The sequence below is a fragment of the Siniperca chuatsi genome, linkage group LG5 (genome assembly GCF_020085105.1).
Source record: "Siniperca chuatsi isolate FFG_IHB_CAS linkage group LG5, ASM2008510v1, whole genome shotgun sequence".
NCBI classification, from domain to species: domain Eukaryota; kingdom Metazoa; phylum Chordata; class Actinopteri; order Centrarchiformes; family Sinipercidae; genus Siniperca; species Siniperca chuatsi.
In genome coordinates, this window is record NC_058046.1 from 15215005 (window position 1) to 15235587 (window position 20583).

The window sequence follows — 20583 nt, forward strand, 5'->3', positions numbered from 1 at the left end:
TTCTTTATTTCCTCACATTCAGTTTTGGGGAGTTGCACTTTGCACCAGGTGAGAGCGAGCTAGAAATAGCAGTCAACATCATAGATGATGACATCCCTGAGGAGCAGGAGTTCTTCCAGGTCAGCCTAAAGAATCCAAAGGGTGGGGCTGAGATTGGATTTGGTGGTCAGGTGACTGTCATTGTCCCAACCAACGATGATGCCCATGGAGTCATCGGCTTTGCTCAGGTAAGCAGACAAATATGGGCTGTGGTCGAATAGTCAAAAAATTACATCCTATGTCTTTTGCTAAACACTTTTACTTGACCTTGACGGAAAACGTCACGAGGTCAAGGAAAGATGTGAGGGAGAAGTCATAAGTACGTAGGAAAAGACAACTAAGAGAATCCGACTGCACTTACACTAGGCTACGTAATTATGCGATGGCGGATGTTATTGATGGGGGTCTGCCATGGTGAAACTTTTTTTCCCCGCTCTCTTTATTAGTACATTACACTTTATTATAACATTATAAACATCCAGACATTCAGATGGTAGATATGGAATGGACATTCTTGAACAATTCAAAATTCCAATGTGAGATAAATAATTAGGAAATAAAAAAGTAAACAAATTAAATTACATATAAAAAATAAAGTGTCTAAACATAATAAATAAACAATAACATCGAAAAGGGGCCACAAAAAATCTTTAAAAAAAAGTCTTAAAAGTCTTTAAAATATAACAGTGTGTGTTCAGGTTTTTTGTTTTTCATAAGGTTAATGTATCTATGTACAAATTGAATTCAGCCAGAAAAATTGGGAAGGACTTGGAGAATCTTGCCTTATGTATGTGAAATTTACCAACTACAAGTATAAGATTTCTCATGTAACACAAAGGTTTATTATTACATTCGAATTTAGTTATAATGTCTTAAGGCATAATTGTTACAGTCTTGTTATAAACAAACTTCTCTATGTCCCTCCAAAACACAGATGAGGAGGGGCAGTGACAAAATAAAGGCATAACTGTTTCTGGCTCAGCACCACAAAAGGTGCATTTAATGTCTATGTCAATAAATTGGGAAATGCCGTGGTGAAACTACAATGTTCTGAAGATGGACATGTTGATCGTTTGTTTTTGTGAACGGCCAAATGGTGCGTCACTTTAAATGTTGCTGCTGCAAGGAATTGTGGGGCGGCATTATCTCCTTTCCTTTCGTAAAGGATGGTCCAGTGTACCCTATGCTAAAGGAGATATGAAAGGAAGCATTGAAGCACCTTTCCTTAGCATTTAGAGAATTCAATCAGCTCTTCTCATGGCTGCCACTTAGATACTTCCAGGTCATTTCACTCAGTTAGGAACCTTCCTAAGCAAAAAAGACAATTCAAACGCATCCCTTCATATTAGACAGCATTTGACCATCATGTTAAGCAGTCATCATGTTATAGCCATTGTGTTAAACCGTAAGTTACTTAGATCACATCAGAATATTTTCAAGGGTATTTTTAAGCATTACCACAAGCTATTGTAATATATAAATATATTGTCATTGCTTCTCTGCAGAATTCTCTGTCTGTGGAGGTAGAGGAGCTGGAGCAAAATACTCAAATTTCTCTCAGCGTGGAGAGGAAAAGAGGGACTTTTGGCAGACTGACTGTTCACTGGGCTGCCAATGGCAGTCTGGCAGACATTTACCCCACTTCAGGAGTGGTGAGTAAACCTTGCCCTCATATCATACTTAAGACACATTCCTATATGTACTGATAACATGTTTGAAAATGAAATGCTTACCAAAATAAACAATGGCAAAATTATAATGTACCATCACAAATTTGTGGGATCAAGTTGAAATTGTTTTATATCGTAGGTAACGTTTTCAGAGGGCCAGTCGGTGGCCATCATCTCCCTGACTGTGATAGCAGATGGTGTCCCAGAGCTGAGAGAAAGTGTCACTATCACCCTCATGGATGTCACCACTGTGGGGCTGCGGGACCTACGACAGGCTGCAGTCATTGACAAGCAGCGGGCACAAGCTATACTCACCATCCTACCAAATGGTTCTCCCTATGGGGTGATTGGATGGCATCTGGACTCCCAGTTTACACAAACACAAGAACCACAGAGTAAGAATTTCTGTTCAAGAAATGAATAAACGAGTGATGATTTCTCAGTAAATGTGTGTTTTTACTGGATCACGGTGCAGAGGAGTCTCATTTACTCTTAGTTTACATTATTGCCAACCTATTCAAATATATCCATCAATTTTGCTTTCCCTTTGTTCCAGAAACTGTTGCTGCAGTTTGCTGCTGTTTAGCTGGTTGCTGAATACCAATCATGGATGTTTTTTTGGATGAGGTTTCTTAAGGAGTTATTATAGTAATTGCACTTTGAGATTTACTGTAAAGGAGATCTGCAGTGATCTGTGTATTGGAGGCCAGCCCAAAATGTCAGAAGTCCAAGTAGTAGAGTAACATACCTAAATACTGGCCTTCAAATATTATTTAACTTAACCGTATGGGATTTTTACTGATTCAGGTTGTTATAGCCATTTTCCATGACATGACAGGTCTTGGAAATATTATTTTTGTGCTGTGTTTTAAGATTGGCTTATGTAACCTCCCTTTTCTCCCAACCCACAGGGGTTCCAGTCAATGTGACACTCTCTATAGTGAGGGAGCAGGGCTCCTCAGGTGAGGTGGAAATCCATTACCAGACCAGGCCAGCCCTGTACCAGCCCCCATCCAACCAGGCTACTGCAGGACAGGACTACACCCCCAAAAACAACACCATCATCATGATAAATGGTGCTACTGTGGCCCTTGTCACTGTCACAATCCTACCGGTAAGAAGAGAGTGTTGAGTAATAGAGACTATTATTAAATCTACTTGAGTATAGAATATATATAGAATACATTAGGAATAGGACTAATGTTTTGCTTCTACCAACTAAGAGTTAATTTGTCCACTAAACATGTAAAACCAATAAAGCAAGTATAAAGAAAAGTATCAAGTAGTATCAATCTCCCATGTGAGATAATGCAGAATAGATTTTCTTGCACAATCTCAGCCACAATTTAAGTCCCATCATTCATCTTACTCCGCCCACACTTGCAACCTATTCTGACTGGTTATGCAGATGGACACCTGTCTCTTGCCTTCAGGATAAAACATACATACTGTAACCAGCCCTGTGACTGTCCAAAGAATAGCTTTTAAATCCCAGGTGTAGGCCATCACTAGAGGGATAAATCCAACACTTTCCCTCCTTGTCTCCTCCTGTTCCATTCATCCAGAAATAACCATTAACTGTGGTGAACATTTTAACCTCCCAGTAATGGGACTTGTGAATATGTTTTGTTATTCTATAAATCTTGCTGAATTCAAGGTTACTGCTGTTTGCACATTTAACAGCAGTTGTAATGACAGAAATACAGTTAGTGACAAAGCTTATGAATGAAAGTATGAATATGTCTGTAAGATATAGAGAGAGAGCATCTGTTCATACACATATGTTTTTCCATTATTTAGTGTATATGTACATGTGTGTTTTCTAAGGATGACATCCCAGAGCTGGCAGAGAGTTTCCTGGTAAATATCACCAGTGTGGCATTAGTTAGCGGGTCAGTGGGAGCAGGGCAGGCCAGTGTGAAGAGGCCTGGTATGGAAGTAGCAGAGGTCACCATCCAGGAGAATGATGACCCTCGAGGGATTCTGCAGTTCAGTGTTTCTGAGGTGAGCACAGGGTCATCTCTGCGAGTATGACTTGGACATGAACATGATACTGATGCAATCTTAATGGTGATATAAGAATTTATATCTATGACGCAGTTTGCAAACCTCTGGTTTGGTACCTAGAGAGCTTAATCAGAAACAACTTCTCAACTGATGCAATAGTGACACATTTAAAAGACTAACTAATAGATATTTAATTACTAATAATATTCAACCCTTATTAAACATTATTTCTAAATATGTTGTCCAGGATATCACTGGAAGCGTGCTGGCATATGAGATACCACCACCAGACAACATCCTCCATCTGTCAGTGGTGCGACTTGCTGGTACTACTGGAAGACTGGTCATCTACTGGGAGGCTCAGCCAATCACTGCTGATCTTAATGATTTCAGCCCCATGTCTGGAAACATCACCTTTCAAGATGGGCAGGTAAATGGATACATTGTCCTTATTTGAAATGAACATGTCTTTAATGTCACATCAAGCCATGATGTGAGGCTGTCCACAGGTTATTGCATACAGCTTCCAGGGTGTTAGCTTGTGTTTACTCATCCTTATTTTTAGAGAGAAGCCACGATTGCCATCACCATCTTGGATGACGAACGGGTGGAGACTTCGGAGACCTTCAGAGTGAATTTACTGCGCGTGATCGGTGGTGCTCGACTGGGAGAAGTGTCCTCTGTAACTATCATGATTCCACCCAACGACTCACCTCTCGGACGATTTGGATTTCAGGAACTGGAGGTGAGTCTAAATTACTTATACTTAAGGACACTTTTTCCATCAACAGATTTGGGGTCCACCAGTAAACAAACTTACCATACTTTGATACCTCCCCATTCATCCACTGTAAAAAACAAAAACAAAAATAAAAGCCATCTGAAATCTTTTTAATATCACAAGATTCTCAACTTATCTGTAACTACCTATTCTACAGAGTAGGATTCAGTAATATAACTTTTTCAATATCACAAATAATCATCTTACTCAATCCCCTCTTAGGTTACTGTCAGTGAACCAGTGTTTGTGGATGATCCTGCTGCTGTGGCAACACTAGCAGTGCTGCGTAGTGCGGGAGGCAAGGGGGCAGTGACCCTGGGGTGGCAGCTGGAAAACCAGGCTAACGATGACCTCTCACCTTTCAATGGAACTCTTGTCTTCACTGAGGTACAGTATGACAGGGGTGGTGTCACTGTCCCACCACATATTGTTACGTTATTATTTTTTATTGAATGATTTAGTCAGCCTGTAATAATTATATCAAGCAATACTCACTCCATCTTTTATCTTTAAGTTTCTTCATGAAGTCTGCCATATTTTTCATACTCTCTAGACTGAGTCTATGAAGACATTTGTGATTAGAGCCCTCGCTGACACTGTACTGGAAGGAGATGAGCATTTCACTGTCCGGCTGTTTCCTGCCGAGAGTGGTGCTGTCATCGACCCCTTAAATGGTCAGTATGAAAAAACGTGACACCGCCAGTGCATCAGTTGATTGAAGAAATGTACAGTATTTTCAGGATTGTCTTTCATGGATGCAATAATCATATCCATCTTCATCATCCTTCTTCAATACCTTGGTCTGTCATGTACTCCTCCAGGCATGGCCACCATCACTATCAGGGCAGACAAGGCTGCCCTGGGGATTATTGGAATAGCAGAGTCCTCCAGGATCATCCTTATTGGAGAACCTCAGGAAGATTACAATGGTAGTGCCATGGTCAGGTGAGATAAACATCAATATCTATCACTAACCTGGGAAGACAAATAAGAGCTTTGTATTTCATTACCTCTGTTTATTAATCAAGAATGTGAAGTGAAAATCCTTGTGTGTATTTGTGTGCCCAGCCTTGTTCGAGGGCCAGGTGTGTTTGGAGAGGTCCAGGTGTACTGGAATATCACTCCAGCTGTGGTTTCTGAGTTTGAAGCGATCTCTGGAACTGTGATTATGAGAGACAGACAGTCTGTTGCCACCATCATTCTGAAGGTACTGAATGATATAGATTGTAGAGTGCAATGCACTGCAGAATACACAGCAGACCAAAATGCATCATAATAATTTCTGTGTGCTTACCATAAAAATATTCATATCATGTCTATCATGACGCCAGGCCCTGGATGATAAACTCCCTGAAGAGCGCCGTGAGTACCAGCTTACACTGACCTCCACCACCTCTGGACTGGAAATCAGTCCCATAGCCAAGCATGCCAAGATTATTATGGCAGCCAGCGACAATCCCTATGGCCTGTTCTCCTTCATCCACCAGCAGATCAGGGTGACCGAAGAGGAGGGAATGGTGAGGTCAACAAAATGAGACTGATACATACAGTATATAGATCTGCTACATGGTGGAGAAGGCTCATTAACAAATGAGGTTGTGTATACAGAGTCATCAGATATAGTGTAGTTACAAACCTAATCACAGCTATATGATTTTCTGTCTTTACCGCAGGTGAATGTGACAGTTAATCGCTCCTTAGGCAGTCTGGGCAGTGTGTGGGTGACCTATCAGACCTCAGGCAACACAGCGCTCAGTGGAGTGGACTTCACTCCAGCTTCAGGACGACTACTCTTCACCCCAGGCCAAACCTCTAAGCAAGTCACACTGCATATCCAGGATGACAGTCTTCCAGAGGGGCCTGAGATGTTCTTTCTCAACATCACTGAAGTGGAGCTAATCAATGTCAGGTAAAGTAACTTGGTAAGGTGGAGTAGATTAATAACTTTGTTGGTTCGAATAGTTATGATAGCTTCAACAGGTGGTGAGTGTTATTGTTCATAAAGGATGTTGCAATCATTCATAATATAGGCATTGCAGAGCATTAATTTAGTCAAAATACTGTGTTGATGTGATATCAAAGATTTCTTGTCAGTGACTCTTCATTCTGTGTCTCCCTCTGGTGGTCAGTGCTGTGGACTACACCGTGAGGGAGTCGGGTCTCCAGCTGGACCAGCCTCCAGCTATAGGCAACATCTCTTCTCTTGCTGTGGTCATACTAAAGAATGACAATGCTGAGGGTATTCTGGAGTTCAGGCAGGACTATGTCAACATTACAGGTAAGGCAATTTGAGGCTGTTTAAAGCGAGGCAAAGACACATTTAGAACTCAACTGTCAGACACAATTTGCCGTGACACCATTTGATACAGAGGAGATATTAAAATGTTATTTGCTATATGTAAAATTCCTGTTTTCTTTTGGCTTTCTTTCTGTCAGTTGAAGAGGGTGTTGGCACTGTGTTGATCCCAGTGGTGAGGAGAGTGGGCTCATATGGACCGGTCTCAGCTCAGTTCATTTCCAGAGGCCTGAGTGCAACCCCTGACCTCGACTACATCCTTAATAATGGCTCAGTGACATTTGTCCACGGCCAGAATTCCAGCTACATCAATGTCACTATTATAGATGACCCGCATAGGTGAGAGGAGAAATTAAAAATAATTAAAATAAATATCTAGCTTAACCCCAAAAATGTACTGTATATTTAGCACACACACAGACTTTCTGTGCTAGCTACATCAATGTATCTTAACTTGGGAAGACATTAAGCACTGAGTTAAACTGTATAGAAGATAGGAATTCAGCAGACAAAACAATAGCTCAGACTTTTAAAAAAAACATGAATTTAAGACTATAATAAGTGAAGATGTTATTTTATTCCAGCTTAACACTGACATTATCTCCCTCAGTGAATATGCAGAGATATTTGAGATCGTGCTGGTTGGAGCTACAGGGGGAGCAGTTCTAGGCTCGCAACATGTTGCCAGGGTAACCATTGCCAAGAGTGACTCTCCAAGTGGGGTGGTCCGTTTCCTCAATGAGAGCCTAATCACTGTGGTCAACCCTAACTCCACTCTCAAACTCAATCTTGTTTTGGAACGAGCAGGAGGCCTTGTGGGCAATGCAACGGTATGAGGAACAATATCTTCTGCCAGAAAAGAAAATCACATTTTTATCTTCAGTTCTTTCTTCATGGACATCAACTAATTCAAACTGGTTTTACCTTTTTACAGGTTACTTGGATCATCCGTGGCCCTAACAGCAGAGAGGTCCTTCCTCCATTCAATACAGACATCAGAGAGCCTGTGAACGGGTCTTTCTTCTTCAAGGATGGAGAGGAAGGTACACGCACCATAGAGCTGCGGATTCTCCCCCATGGGGAAGTGGAGGTGGAAGAGACATTTGTTATAGAGCTCAGCATTCCTTCTGGAGAGGTGGATGTTGATCGTCAGGCTGGTTCCATAACACTGAAGGTACTTCGTTTTATCATGCCTGCAAGGTTGATTTCACCATCATGAATCAGCTAAGATTGTTGAACAAGGATTATTGCAATTCTGATTTCCGAAGCACTTTTTACTGAAGGAAATCTAATGGGATGCAATCCTCAGCAGCCTGCTCACCCCTACTCTCTCGTAATGTGTTTTTGACTCCCAGATAGAGAAGTTTGGTGACCCAAATGGTATAGTCCAGTTTACTGAGGATGCTCTTCGAGAGCGTGTCTACAATGAATCCACAGAAGCAGAGGGCCCATTCAACATTTCCCTGTTGATTACACGCAGAGAGGGTGTCATGGGTAACATCACGGTAAGATTCCATCAATATACATTTATCATATCCAGTGTCTGTGCTTAAACTAGCTGAAATTAATACATTCTTTGTGGCCACTGTTAAAGTGTAAACACAACCATACTTTCTCTTACACCTCAGGTGCATTGGCAGATACAGAGTGTCTCAGATATAACAAGTGACTTCCTAGAATTAGCTGGCTCAGTGATGATCCTGGAAGGCCAAAGGGAGGCGGAAATTGTACTCAGCCTGATGCCAGATACAGTGCCAGAGCTGGAGGAGCTCTACACTGTCCAGCTCACAGCTGTGGAGGGTGGTGCTACTCTGGATGCCAACCCAAACCTCATCAGAACGAGCATCAGGTTTGTCATAATGGTTCTGTTAAACACATATACACACATAACATATATTGACTTCCAGGTAAAAAGTCTAAGATTGAAATAACTTAAAATTAATCTTGCTTTCTCGCCCTTAGGGTGCGTGCTAACGATGAACCCCACGGTGTCTTTTCCCTCAACCCTGAGCAACAGTCTTTAGTGGTAGTGGGGTCAGGGTCTGAGGTCACCAGAGCTCTGGTTATGAATGTGACACGGCTTGCCGGGCTGTTTGGCAACACTAGTGTGGGCTACAGGATCAGTGGGGGGATAGATGAAGTGATGGATATCAAAGAGATACTGGGAGGACAAGCTGAAGGAAGGCTGTTGTTGAGAGAGGGACAGACCTTCAGTACTATCACTGTGCCCATCAGCAGCCAGGTACGGATGAGCATGCTTGTGCAGAGACATGCCTTCAGCAAATTAAGACTTAAAAATTCTGTGACTGATGAGAAAGTTTATGTTGTTTTTAAGCAGCCTTATAACACTTTTGTTTTCATGCTTTTCTATCTGTAGGTGTTTTTGTCAGTGGGCGAGAGCTTCACAGCAGAGCTGACTGATGTGAGACTAGTCAGTCCTATCCTTGGCTCTCCGCCTCGCCTCCTTCGTGAGGCCAGCATTGCTACAGTGATTGTGCCCGAAGAAGCTGCCAGCTCAAAGGCGAGTTGTGGTTGTGGGTTTTTTTGTTTGTTGATAAATGATTTATCTGTGAGGGAGAAACGCCTCTGCAGGGCACTCAGGATGCAAGACTTGCTACCGATCAGTGCTCCTATCATTGGCGGGCCTCAGTGCCTTGCTCAAGGACATTTCATTAGGGTGTTTGTTTCTTCTGGTCTCACTGTGTCACAGTTTTTTGTTTAGGAAGAATTCCAATAATATTACGTGAACAACATGGATATAAATTCATGAATATGATGCATCTGTTTTCTTTTAGTCAAGGTAGAGTAATTTACACAGGTACTAACAGAAAATTACACATCAGTTTATTCACTTATTTCTCAGCCACCAGAGGACAAGCGTTCTGCATCATATCTCTCTTCACAGACTTTAATATAATTTGAATTGTACATAAAACCTTTATAACTGAGTAACACACTAGGGCTTATGCATTTGGCAGGCACTGAAACAGCTAACACCGTAATTTACATGATAGACCTTGTGTATGTACGCACTACAAAAAGACACTTCATAACAAATCACTTTCTTAGTGAGTAAAGAATATTCTAGCTCAGTGCTATAAAGTTCAACAGAATTATATGCATTATATGCAATGCATTTATTTAGTTTTTTTAATGGTAAAGGAAGCAACAAGATAACAGCATTATTAACTGTCTTCTCTCATATATGTTGTGCAGGTTGGCTTTGCCTCCATGGCTCTGCAGGTTTCAAATATAGAAACAGGGACATGTGAAGCAAAAGTGACACGAACAGGGCTGTTTGGGGACATCAGGGTGCAGTGGAAAGCTGGGTATCCTTCAGGAAAGGCTCCGCCTGGGCTCAGACTGGGAGCAATCACCCCAAGCTCAGGTAAAACACCCAGAGAGGGAATGGTCTCTGAAAAACTGAATGATAGCAGTGCAGACTCACACATTTTCTCAAACCACTTGCATTATTTATTTCAAATCATGAATACCATTTAGTTATATCTGGACGGCAGTGAAGCAATCTGAGATTTCATCTCTGATAGGATGAACTGTCTTCAAAGAATATACTTATTTCTTTCTGTAGACCAAACACTTGCAGTCTGGTGTTCAGGCTGATACCAAACACCACCGTGTTTGATACCAGACTGCAACTAATGATAGCCTGCATTCTTAACTGTTGGTAATGTGCCCCTTTCTTCATATTCAGGTTCTCTGTCCCTGGCCCATGGAGAGAGGACTAAAGCCATATCGCTGACAGCTGTTGCTGATGCATCTGATACGGCTTCCTATGCTATACACCTCACTGCTGCCACCTCCAGCATTTCTGCAGCCAGTACTGTCAAGCTCAGGTAATGGTTTCACAGTGGTCTGAAGTTGTGGTAGAGTAAATACATGTTAACTTGGAAACCTGCTACATATTACAGTAATTAGTTAGAGAGGGGGAGCATAAAGACAAAACAGTAGGTTTAGGTGACATTTTTTTCTACAGATCATCTGTATTCATGAGAAAACAACTCCCATCATCTTCTCATTTTTAGTATGTACTACTCCTTCAATGATTTCCTTTGCTAATTATGCCAGCATACTAGGAGACAATTTCCTAATTTTACCATTTAAATCATGAATACAATTGACATATTTCTCTATGTCAAATGTAGCCTCACTCTGATGTCTGTGTCCCTGCACAGGTCAGGATTTACTGTGGCAGAAGTGGAGCCATTGGGAATCTACCAATTTGCCCCCAATTCCCGCCAGTTGGTCATTGCAGAGGACATCCAGACTATAACATTTTATGTTCAGAGACTCTATGGTTCTCGTAGCAACAGCTCCCGCCTGTCCTATACAACAGTAGCAGGCAGCGCAATTGCAGGAGAGGACTTTACTGCAGTGCCAGACGGCCGTTTGGTCTTTGACTCACCTCACCAAACCAACACTTCCTTCCGCCTTTCAATACTTGATGACTCCCTTTCAGAGGCCGATGAGTATTTTCACGTCAACCTCACAGATGTTAAAGTCCTAACTTCAGACTTAGCTTGGGCAGATATCTCTCCTCGCCTCAACCCTCGGCACAGTGTGGCCACTGTCACCATCCTGGCTAGTGATGTGACCGGAGGAGTGCTGAGTATTGGACCTGGACTAGTCCAGATACCTGAGGACAGGAATGAGGAGACCCAGCAGGAGCAAAGGGTGGTTCTGAGGGTGCGCAGGTCCAACAGTGTGGCTGGGGCTGTGAGGGTTCGGGTCCAAGCATATGGAGGTGTGTGTTTGTTTTGTTGCAAAGCTTTATTGCTCCATTGCAGTATATTATATTGTAATTTACTGTGATGTTTATGGTTTTGCTTTAAGTTGTGTTGCTCTGCGCTTTTGTCCAGATGGAAGTATGACACCTCTTCCCTTCACTCTGGAACCTGTTGGGACCCTCGCAAAGGAGGAACAGGACTTTCGCCTGGAGTCCACTATAGTGTCCCTTCAGGCTGGTCAGAATGAGACAGAGGTTATCCTCCTCATTCTGGATGACTCAGAGCCCGAGGGACAGGAAGTATTCTTCATTTACCTCAGTGATCCAGAAGGAGGAGCGCAAATCACTGACAGTTCATACCAGGGCTTTGGAGCTTTTGCCAAGATCACTATCCTTGGTAAAATAATGAAAAAAAGATCTTTGTTTGAGTTAACTATAGACTGAAGATAAAAAAATAAGTATTTATTTATTGTTGATTTATTGTTATTTATTGCCTGATAAAACCCAAAGACGTGTGTCTTTTGGGTTTTATCAGGCAGGCATGTGTTTGTCATCTCAATGAGTGATCAAATGTTCTTCTCCGGTTTCACTTATGCCATTTGATTTGCATTAGGTCGCTGCTACATTAGTCTCCAGCTGCTATTTTGGGCCTCACTTCTCACATAATCATAGCTGCGGGTGGATTATTGGATTATTCTGCATGTATGATTGATTGCAAAATAAATTATCATAAGATTATGAGGTTATGAGGAAATTAATTTGCACTCTCTGACTCTGTTTTTTTCTGTTTGTTTTATCCCTCTATCCATACCAGGGAGCGACTTCCATAATGGTGTTGTGGGGTTTAGTCTTAATTCTCTGATGGGCCAAATTCTAGATGAGGATTCAGTGAACAGAACTGCTCTTCTCTATTTGCAGAGACAGGAAAACAGGTAATAAACACTTGATTTTAAAAGCTGAAACTAACTAATGGGCTTAATAACAAATTATCTCCTGGAATTGTTTCCATATTCAACTGCCACCAAGATGTTTTATTGTTTGCAGTTATTTAGTCTGCTCTTTCTCCCTCTGTTTAGAGCCTTTGAAGATTTGCAGGTCTTTTGGAGAGTTACCTTCAGCAAGGCAACTCTAACTCTTGTACACAATGGAGTTGACCTAACCAGACAGCTGGTGCAGACCACAGGAACTGCGCTGTGTAGGAGAGGAGAGATAATCTGTGTTCTCACTGTGGAGGTCCAGGATGATGAGGTGAGAGAGAGGCAGAGGACCCTGGTGAAAGCAGTGCTATGGCATGTTGGTATCTCGCTGACCTTGAAATCCACCCAGTCCTACAGTATAAGGATAGATTACAATTTAGTAGAATAAGGATTTTCTATATCTGTGTGTTCATAAGAAATACTGTGGTGCACAAAATATAACAGTCACTTATCTGTGTTGCTGTAGGAACCAGAGTACCGGGCGTGGTTCTTGGTGGAGATTTATCAGGTGGGTGCTGGGGCTACCATTAATGAGACCACCCGTTTTGCCAACATCACCTTGGCAGAGAGCGACAATCCACAAGGCATTGTGTACTTTGCCGTGGGCCATAGACTGCCCATCGCCACCCTGATGACCACAAGGCTCACTCTCCAAGTCTACAGACGAGCAAGCACAGCTTCAGTCATGTCTGTACAATATCGCACACTGGTAAGTAACAAACAGATGTGTAATAATTAAGCACAAGCATACATTATATGTGGCACACATGCATGTATGAATACAATTGGGCACACATACGCACAGTAAAATATGCACAAATACACAATAACATGCACTGTGCAAATGCTTGAAACAGTACAGTATATGTGTTTATTTTGTATATGTGTTTATTTTGCAAAACAATGCTGGTTAACATGACTAACACAACACAAAACATTTCTGCTTGTCCTATAGGAGCTCCCCAGAGAAGAGGCGGTGGGTCCCTCTATAATCCGGCCTGCTAAAGCAGGGATGGACTTTCCTAAACAGGAGGGTAGGCTAACCTTCGATGTGGGCCACCGTAACACATCACTGGACATTTACCTCACACCTGACCTCGCCTCATCATTGCCCACACCGAAGCGCTTTCAGGTGGAGCTCTACAATGCTACAGGGGGAGCCAGAGTGCACCCTCAGTTTGGGCTGGCTAATGTGACTCTGGTGTCAAATGCAGCAAGTGAAGCTGTGTGGGTCTTACTGGAACAATTACATCAGCCTCTTGACCCAACTATATTGAACCAGGTGCTGCAAGGACTGATCAGTAAGGTCACTACACCTCTCACTCGTGAGCAGATCGCCGCTGTGCTCGAAGCTCTGGGGAAGGTAAGAGTGTTTGAGTACAAAATCATTTCCTGTAAACTAATACCTCAACCTTATTTGAAGCCCAGTTTTATTTATTCTTATTGAAGCTAGAGGAGCAGATACTTCAATCCAGTTCCATTTTATCTGTCTTTTCCAGCCCTTAAATAGCAGATTAATGATTTGTATTTGATTTTTAAAAATTATTGTATAGTGAGTCAGTAATGATCGAAACACTTGCTTCTGCACGATAAAATATTTTCACCACTTGAAGCTTGTGAGTCAGTGTAGTAGTCTGTGTCAGACAGATCTACGCTAAAGGGCATACATCACTGCAACTTCACTGCTCTGACAGATCTGAGGAGCAGTCTGTCATCTGAAAAGGTCTCAGTTGTCACTTTATATGAGCGTTGCTATCACTGCATTGCTTTGATGTTAGAGTCTACATGTTGCGCTTGCTCAGCCTTCAGACAAGCGGAGACACCAGTGTAATCTAATATGAAATAGTGTGCGGGGGACAGAAGAGAGAGCAGACACAGTAGAAATGAGTTACACAGCATGAGGATACGTGGGAGCACAAAGAGGGAGTAAGAGAAGAGAAGGAGACAGTGTAGAAAAGTGGCATTAATTTACTAGAAAAGCTGTATTACACTGAGGCCTAAACCAAAGAAAGTGACAGTGACAGAGCCAGGAGGGGTGGAAAAGATAAATACAGCACTCAAATGCAGATCACACATACATTATATTAGAGGGATAAACTTGCAAACAATAGTAGAGCAAACTATTTCTCAATGCATTGTTGTTGTTGACTGCAAATACAGAAAAAAATTCTCCATCCATCTGTCTCTCTCTCTCTCTCTCTCTGTTTATCTCTATTTCCTCTGAGACAGGTGCTTGCAGAGGCAGAGAGGGCTCCTTTACAGGAAAGTAGCCGTAATTTGACCTACGACCTACTATGTGCCTTAGCCAATCCCAGCAGAGTTGACACCCGAGGCCTCAGCCACCTTGCTGAGGTGGCCGAGCGATTTGCATTCTCCCTCCTTGCGCGCAGTCAATGTGAGATGTGAGTGTCCCTTCTGAAAAAGAGTGGGAGGGAGATATCCCTCTTTAGAATTTTAATATTTTAAACATGTTGTGGGATTTTACAGATAAACACAACCTTACCATGCATGTTACATCAAAACACCAAGGATTTTCCTTTTATTAGCAAGGTTTTCATGCTTGGTATTACAAATGTTTTTCTTTGTGTGATTTCTCCAGAAGGGGTACCATCCTGGAAACATGTCCATATATGACCATCTCTGCCTTCCAATGGTACCCCACACAGATCAATGGACACAAATTCAGGGGCCGTAATGCAGACTTCTTCCAGCTCCCAGATACCCTCCTGGCAGTACCAGCAGTCTCGATTGCTGACTGTGGCAACCTCAGCCAGATTCAACTGACCGAGTTTAGAACTGAACACTGGTTTCTGTCCAATGATACAAAGACTGCTTTCAATGGGAAGGTAGTGAGCCAGACTTCATTTTTGCCTCCAATTTTGTATTTTTCTTCAGTTTGGAAAGTTTGTTTGATTAAACAGTAGGTGGCAGTATAACTCCAGCATAAACTAGCCATTAATTTTTTAGTTCAGTCCACAGCTGACCTCTAATCTCTTTTTCTGCTTATATCTAGGTATTCTCAGCTAGCCTCCAGGACAGAGGGTCACGACCCCTAGAAGATGGCAAAGAGGTGGTGTATCGTATCCACACCCCTGGTCAGCAAGTTAAACCAGGCCGGTCTCTGTGCCTTCTCTGGAACCAGACCACTGCAAGGTAATCCACCACAGACACACCTATTCAGATACATGCTCAGCCATTCTTAATAAACTAAAAACAGAAAGTTGACACTCAGTGTTTCTATTCTCGATAATACGACCATGATTGCTTCGGCGTGACGTGGAGATATCAGTGACTTCGGTTGTTTACTCTAGTGTATGCCTACTGAAACGTTTTTTACTTAATTTTATTAATTGTTATTTATCCCAACTAAGTCGTTTATAGCCTCTCTCTGATACTGTACTGTAGCTTTTACCCCGTGCTCACCTCTGTCTGTCAACCTTGCACTTATCAGGTGAGTGAGACCAGTTTGCGAAGTCAAGGGCAAAAGTCCAAGTTCAGCCTCTCAGTAAGGCCTCTGTGGCCATGGGGGAAGTCACATCTTTCTGTTTAATATCTGCACATTTGGTCCGCTACACTCTGAATCCTCCCACTCGGAGTCAGTTTGTTGAGGACATTCCTGGGGTGTGGAATGGGACTTGGCTGGAACACGCTGTTACAAGTTAAGAATTGGCAGGTTTGGTTTGGACGGAACAGCTACTTGGACAATATATTCCAGAAAACAAAATGGATGAGAGAACTGATATGGAGAGAGAGTGAAAGGTGGAGAGAGAAGCAAAGTCATTGGGGAAAGGTCAATGTTGCAGTATGACTCTCTTGCTGTGAATAGAAGGTCAAAGTAAAAAACGTTATAGAGGATATTTTTTGCTTTTCAAAAACTGCTCCCTCAATTCCTCTCTGTTAGTTGTGCAACCGATTTCCAGCACAAACATGATTATACTGTTGTGGTTTGTCACAAAGCATCTTTGAAGGGTAAAGGTGACAACAGTGACACTCAAAGACGCCAAAACACCGGAGCGCAAATTGAACATACTCGTAAACATGATGACACATCAGGCTAATTGCCTTGTCATCTTATTTGTCTCACCTGTGTTTTGTTATACTCTGTTGTAACAATAGTGTCTGTCCTTTTTCTTTCCTCACCTTTTCCTGCATCATCTCCTCTCCTCTCTCCTCTAGCTGGTCATCAGATGGTCAATACTGCAGGGTTGTGAAAGAGAGTGGGAACTATGTGGAATGTGCCTGCTCCCACTTGTCTATCTACACGGCCTACGCAGAGTTTGCCACTCTTGCATCCTACAACAAAGCCTTCTATGCCTCAGGATTTATCTGCATCTCAGGTACAAAACACACTCTGTCTGTCTTCTCTTTTTCATATGTCTTCACTTGTTTTCCTTTGTGTTTTCTGTTTGCCCACTTCAGCTTTCTCTCTGGTGCATTCCTTCCTCAGAGTTTGATCATCCGTATTCCCCCTACATTGTCATGAATTGCTACTGTTTATTTATATAAATCATTTGTTAATTTATCATTAATATTGGTTCCATGTCTTCCACTTCTCCCTCCTCAGGCTTTGCATTGGCCATTATGTCCCACGTGCTGTGCTCCCGTTTCCCTATGTTTGCTGCCAAACTGCTCACTCACATGATGTTGAGCTGCCTTGGAACCCAGGTAACACAGCTCTGTTCAGATCATGTGTAGTACTATAGTGCTTTACTATAAAGGCCACAATGAGCACTAACACCCACAATTCACAGTTTATGAAGGCTGAGACCTTCATACCCCCCCACTATCTGCATAAATTTCTTTGGCATTTTCATCTGCTCGTATCTATAGATTCTCTATATGGCCTTAAATGTAGATGGACTGGGAACCTTTTGAAAATTGTTATAGAGACATTCATCTCTCTGTGCAATATGGATCAGTAGCTCACACACATTAACACAGCTGTAATGCTTGTAGTGCAACACACCTTCACTTTCATGACGTACAAACACACATACATTTGCTCCTTCATATTAAAATATTTAAAATGTTTACTGAGAGTGCACACACACTCACACACACATAAACTGTATGCTACCAACCCTTCTTACTATCTTTCTTGGAAATGTGCATAGGCGTGAACACACATCATCGAATGTCACTGGTTGCGTAGTTTGCGGGCCGGCGCGTCCTGACAACGCAACCATGCCCCCCGCACCCTCGCCCATTTAAAACGCAAGCTGTCACATAAGCAATGAGCGAGATAGATACGTGGCTGCAGGTTAGTCTCTCAGCTGGTCCCGACCATGCATGTGTGTGTATGTGTGCATGTGTGTGTGCGTGAGCGAGTGCGGGACTGGTAATTTTCCACTGGTCCCCTCTCTTTGGTTGACAAACACGAGCCCTTACTAATGCAGACTGTCATTGGGGGCTAACCACCTTGGGCTCAACGTGTTTATGGCCCAGGCAGAGCCCCTGAACCTAAAAGGGTTTTGGATGGAAAATTCCGTCCTGTTCTGTTTCCGTGCATGTTAAGGCCTTCTTCCTTAGATGCTCACATGTCTGAGATTGTGCTATAGTTTATAAAATACATGGGTGTGTTTCTGTGGCCTTCTAGACAAGGCCAGCCAATGAAGGCCTGGTTGAATTCCAGACTGTTGAACTGAAGGCCTAACTGAAAGTGTACTCTGGTATTAAGATGTACCCTCTAAGTGGTCATCTGGTACTGTTGGGAATATTTTGGAGGTAATGATGGGCTCACAGTGCAGGATGTGCTGAATCAAAATAGACCAATTGACGTCATTGTCTTCACTTAAGTATGCACTTTATCTTAGATCTGAAAAGCTAACTAGAAACAGAATAAACATAACTTCCTTTTTATATAAATGCATGGGAGCTGAGTTTTTTGCTTGTCTATCCAGTATTCTTACTTGCCAAACAAGTAGGCCAATCAAGAAGACTGAATGTGCTTTACTGACTGACTCACCCTTCATTGTTAAAACATGCATGCACAAGATGATGTGATTCAATGTTGTGTTTGGTCCTTCTGGAAATCACAAAATCCAAAATTTGTCCCACATCCATTGTTTTAATAGGGAGGAGCTATATTTTAGAAACTACACAAAGAGGGTCCAATAACATTTAGGAAATAGAAAGTTATGGGTCAAATGTTTTAGTTTCTGGCAGTTTCTGTCTGCAGTTCTGATGAAGGAGGCTTTCCTAGTTCCATTTTGTTTTCCCCAATGGTACACAAGTTAAACTAAGTAATGCTGTCACACCAAAACTCATATACTGGAGTCTGTCTAGATTCTTTGAAATTGAAGCTAAGCCGAGAAAATTAATTTAGAGGCTAAAGTATAAGTAAAATGCATTTAATACTCAGCCTCTTTGTGGAAAAAAATCATATCACATAAATAAATAATGAAAGCAAACAAAATTAATGTTGCCCTTGGGTTTGGGACACAGAATATTCATTTTCACTTCATTTCACATGTAAACAGCACTTGTTAAAAGTATCACTGTAGAGATGAGGGTTCATTCGGTCTAATCACAGAACCAAATCATCTGCTGAAGGACATTCAAAGTCTAGATCTGTAAGGATTTTCCTGAATCCACATCGCGGTAAAACTGCGGCTGTAACTGTTGTACAGCGCTACATAGTCAGTCAAGTGACATGTCATAGGTAGTTGTGCATTTTTTGTTTTTTTGAATTTGGAATGCATCCCAGCTTTATATTTATAGTCAAATGTCGGCATTAGGAAGTGATTAGTGTTACATTTCTGTATTAAGAAGGCCAAAGATCATGCATCTTTGATAGAGGAGATGTAATTAGTGACAGGAATGTCTCCTGAACTTGTGGTCTCAGCCCTGCTTGTACCTCACCATTGATTTGAACTGTCAGGTTCAGCTCCAACCACCTCTGACAGAGAGGGCTCTCCATCTGTGGTGGCTAGGCTGTAATTAGTCACTGACGCTGCCCTCTGTGGGGAGACAATTAAAGCTCCCGGTTTGATTTATTTCTCTGCAACAGCTACAGTCAGCTAGAAAGAACTAGAATAATATCCCACCCCTTTCTGAGAGACTGAGCATTGAGAGCAGGTGCAGGAGATGGAGAAGGTGGAGGCTTGTGATTCAATTTATGTTGTTTTTAATTGTCTGACTGTCTCAGTATTCTGGCTGCCATCCTTTTCACCTCTATAGTTTCTAGTTAGTAAATGACAAGGGTAGTACATTTAGCTGTTAAACCGCTAACGAAAGGAAGGCAACAGAGTACAAGCAAGAGAGGACTAGTGAGCTTGCAGGAAAGAAAAAGGAAAAGAACAGATTAATATGACATCAGTTTTAAATAAAATGCATTTAGTTCCATGTCCTAAAAATTATAAGAGAATAAGTTACATTAACAATAGCTTTATTGTCAGGGAACCACTGAGAAAAGGCCACACTAGTGAGAGGGAAATGTTCCATCTCATCTTCATTGTTCCCAGGCAACTGTGGGCAAAAAATTAAAATCAATCAATTATGTACTATATACTATATATATATATATATTGTATGTACCATGTAAGTTGGTAGGGCCACCTAACACACAGCAAGTCAGTCTGTAGTTGTAGTTCCCTAACTATTGATGTCAGTGTGACGTGTGACCTTTTACAGTTCAGTTAAAGTAGAAAGGATACATCAAATTTCTTCAAACAGCTAGAGCAGTATATTGCCAGTGTCTTGTAGCTACTGTGTGTCCAAAAGTCTAACACTAGAAAATGATGAATAAGATACTGTAACTGAGACTGCATAGTATTAGATATATATCCTGTAGACTTACATAGTTTTAGTAAGATAGCTTTAGATAGGTCCAACAATATTTCAGATACAGAAGCAGGTTGTTGAAGATGTCGGAGGTTCAAACTGATCCGGTTTTGGGATCAAGGCACCCACAGGGTGACAGAGAGCGGCCAGTGACAATGATGACAATGATATAGACGTTGGACCTCCTACTGAGAGATAATAATGATTTGTACCATCCACCACCTAAAACGTGAGTCCGCTCACTGTGAACAAATGTGGTTTTGTGTGTGTGTGTACGCACCACATCT

At 41.9% G+C, this 20583-nt stretch overlaps 1 protein-coding gene across 2 annotated transcripts in view; it reads left to right on the top strand.

Moving 5' to 3' along the window:
- adgrv1 (adhesion G protein-coupled receptor V1) overlaps nucleotides 1–20583 on the top strand; it is a 114823-nt gene that overhangs the window by 48590 nt on the left and 45650 nt on the right. For both annotated transcript variants that reach the window (XM_044198045.1, XM_044198044.1), the window contains exons 55-88: nucleotides 23–227; nucleotides 1545–1691; nucleotides 1849–2104; nucleotides 2621–2823; nucleotides 3537–3713; nucleotides 3964–4146; nucleotides 4282–4461; nucleotides 4720–4884; nucleotides 5051–5171; nucleotides 5319–5442; nucleotides 5566–5704; nucleotides 5829–6014; nucleotides 6171–6406; nucleotides 6627–6775; nucleotides 6934–7132; nucleotides 7404–7623; nucleotides 7728–7967; nucleotides 8149–8298; nucleotides 8422–8642; nucleotides 8756–9035; nucleotides 9171–9314; nucleotides 10010–10181; nucleotides 10506–10647; nucleotides 10987–11555; nucleotides 11671–11934; nucleotides 12352–12469; nucleotides 12614–12785; nucleotides 12981–13223; nucleotides 13470–13877; nucleotides 14744–14916; nucleotides 15114–15360; nucleotides 15528–15667; nucleotides 16691–16851; nucleotides 17079–17179. In XM_044198045.1, the coding sequence (XP_044053980.1) occupies nucleotides 23–227; nucleotides 1545–1691; nucleotides 1849–2104; nucleotides 2621–2823; nucleotides 3537–3713; nucleotides 3964–4146; nucleotides 4282–4461; nucleotides 4720–4884; nucleotides 5051–5171; nucleotides 5319–5442; nucleotides 5566–5704; nucleotides 5829–6014; nucleotides 6171–6406; nucleotides 6627–6775; nucleotides 6934–7132; nucleotides 7404–7623; nucleotides 7728–7967; nucleotides 8149–8298; nucleotides 8422–8642; nucleotides 8756–9035; nucleotides 9171–9314; nucleotides 10010–10181; nucleotides 10506–10647; nucleotides 10987–11555; nucleotides 11671–11934; nucleotides 12352–12469; nucleotides 12614–12785; nucleotides 12981–13223; nucleotides 13470–13877; nucleotides 14744–14916; nucleotides 15114–15360; nucleotides 15528–15667; nucleotides 16691–16851; nucleotides 17079–17179 (6835 nt within the window). The remainder of the gene's footprint in view (nucleotides 1–22; nucleotides 228–1544; nucleotides 1692–1848; nucleotides 2105–2620; nucleotides 2824–3536; nucleotides 3714–3963; nucleotides 4147–4281; nucleotides 4462–4719; nucleotides 4885–5050; nucleotides 5172–5318; nucleotides 5443–5565; nucleotides 5705–5828; nucleotides 6015–6170; nucleotides 6407–6626; nucleotides 6776–6933; nucleotides 7133–7403; nucleotides 7624–7727; nucleotides 7968–8148; nucleotides 8299–8421; nucleotides 8643–8755; nucleotides 9036–9170; nucleotides 9315–10009; nucleotides 10182–10505; nucleotides 10648–10986; nucleotides 11556–11670; nucleotides 11935–12351; nucleotides 12470–12613; nucleotides 12786–12980; nucleotides 13224–13469; nucleotides 13878–14743; nucleotides 14917–15113; nucleotides 15361–15527; nucleotides 15668–16690; nucleotides 16852–17078; nucleotides 17180–20583) is intronic.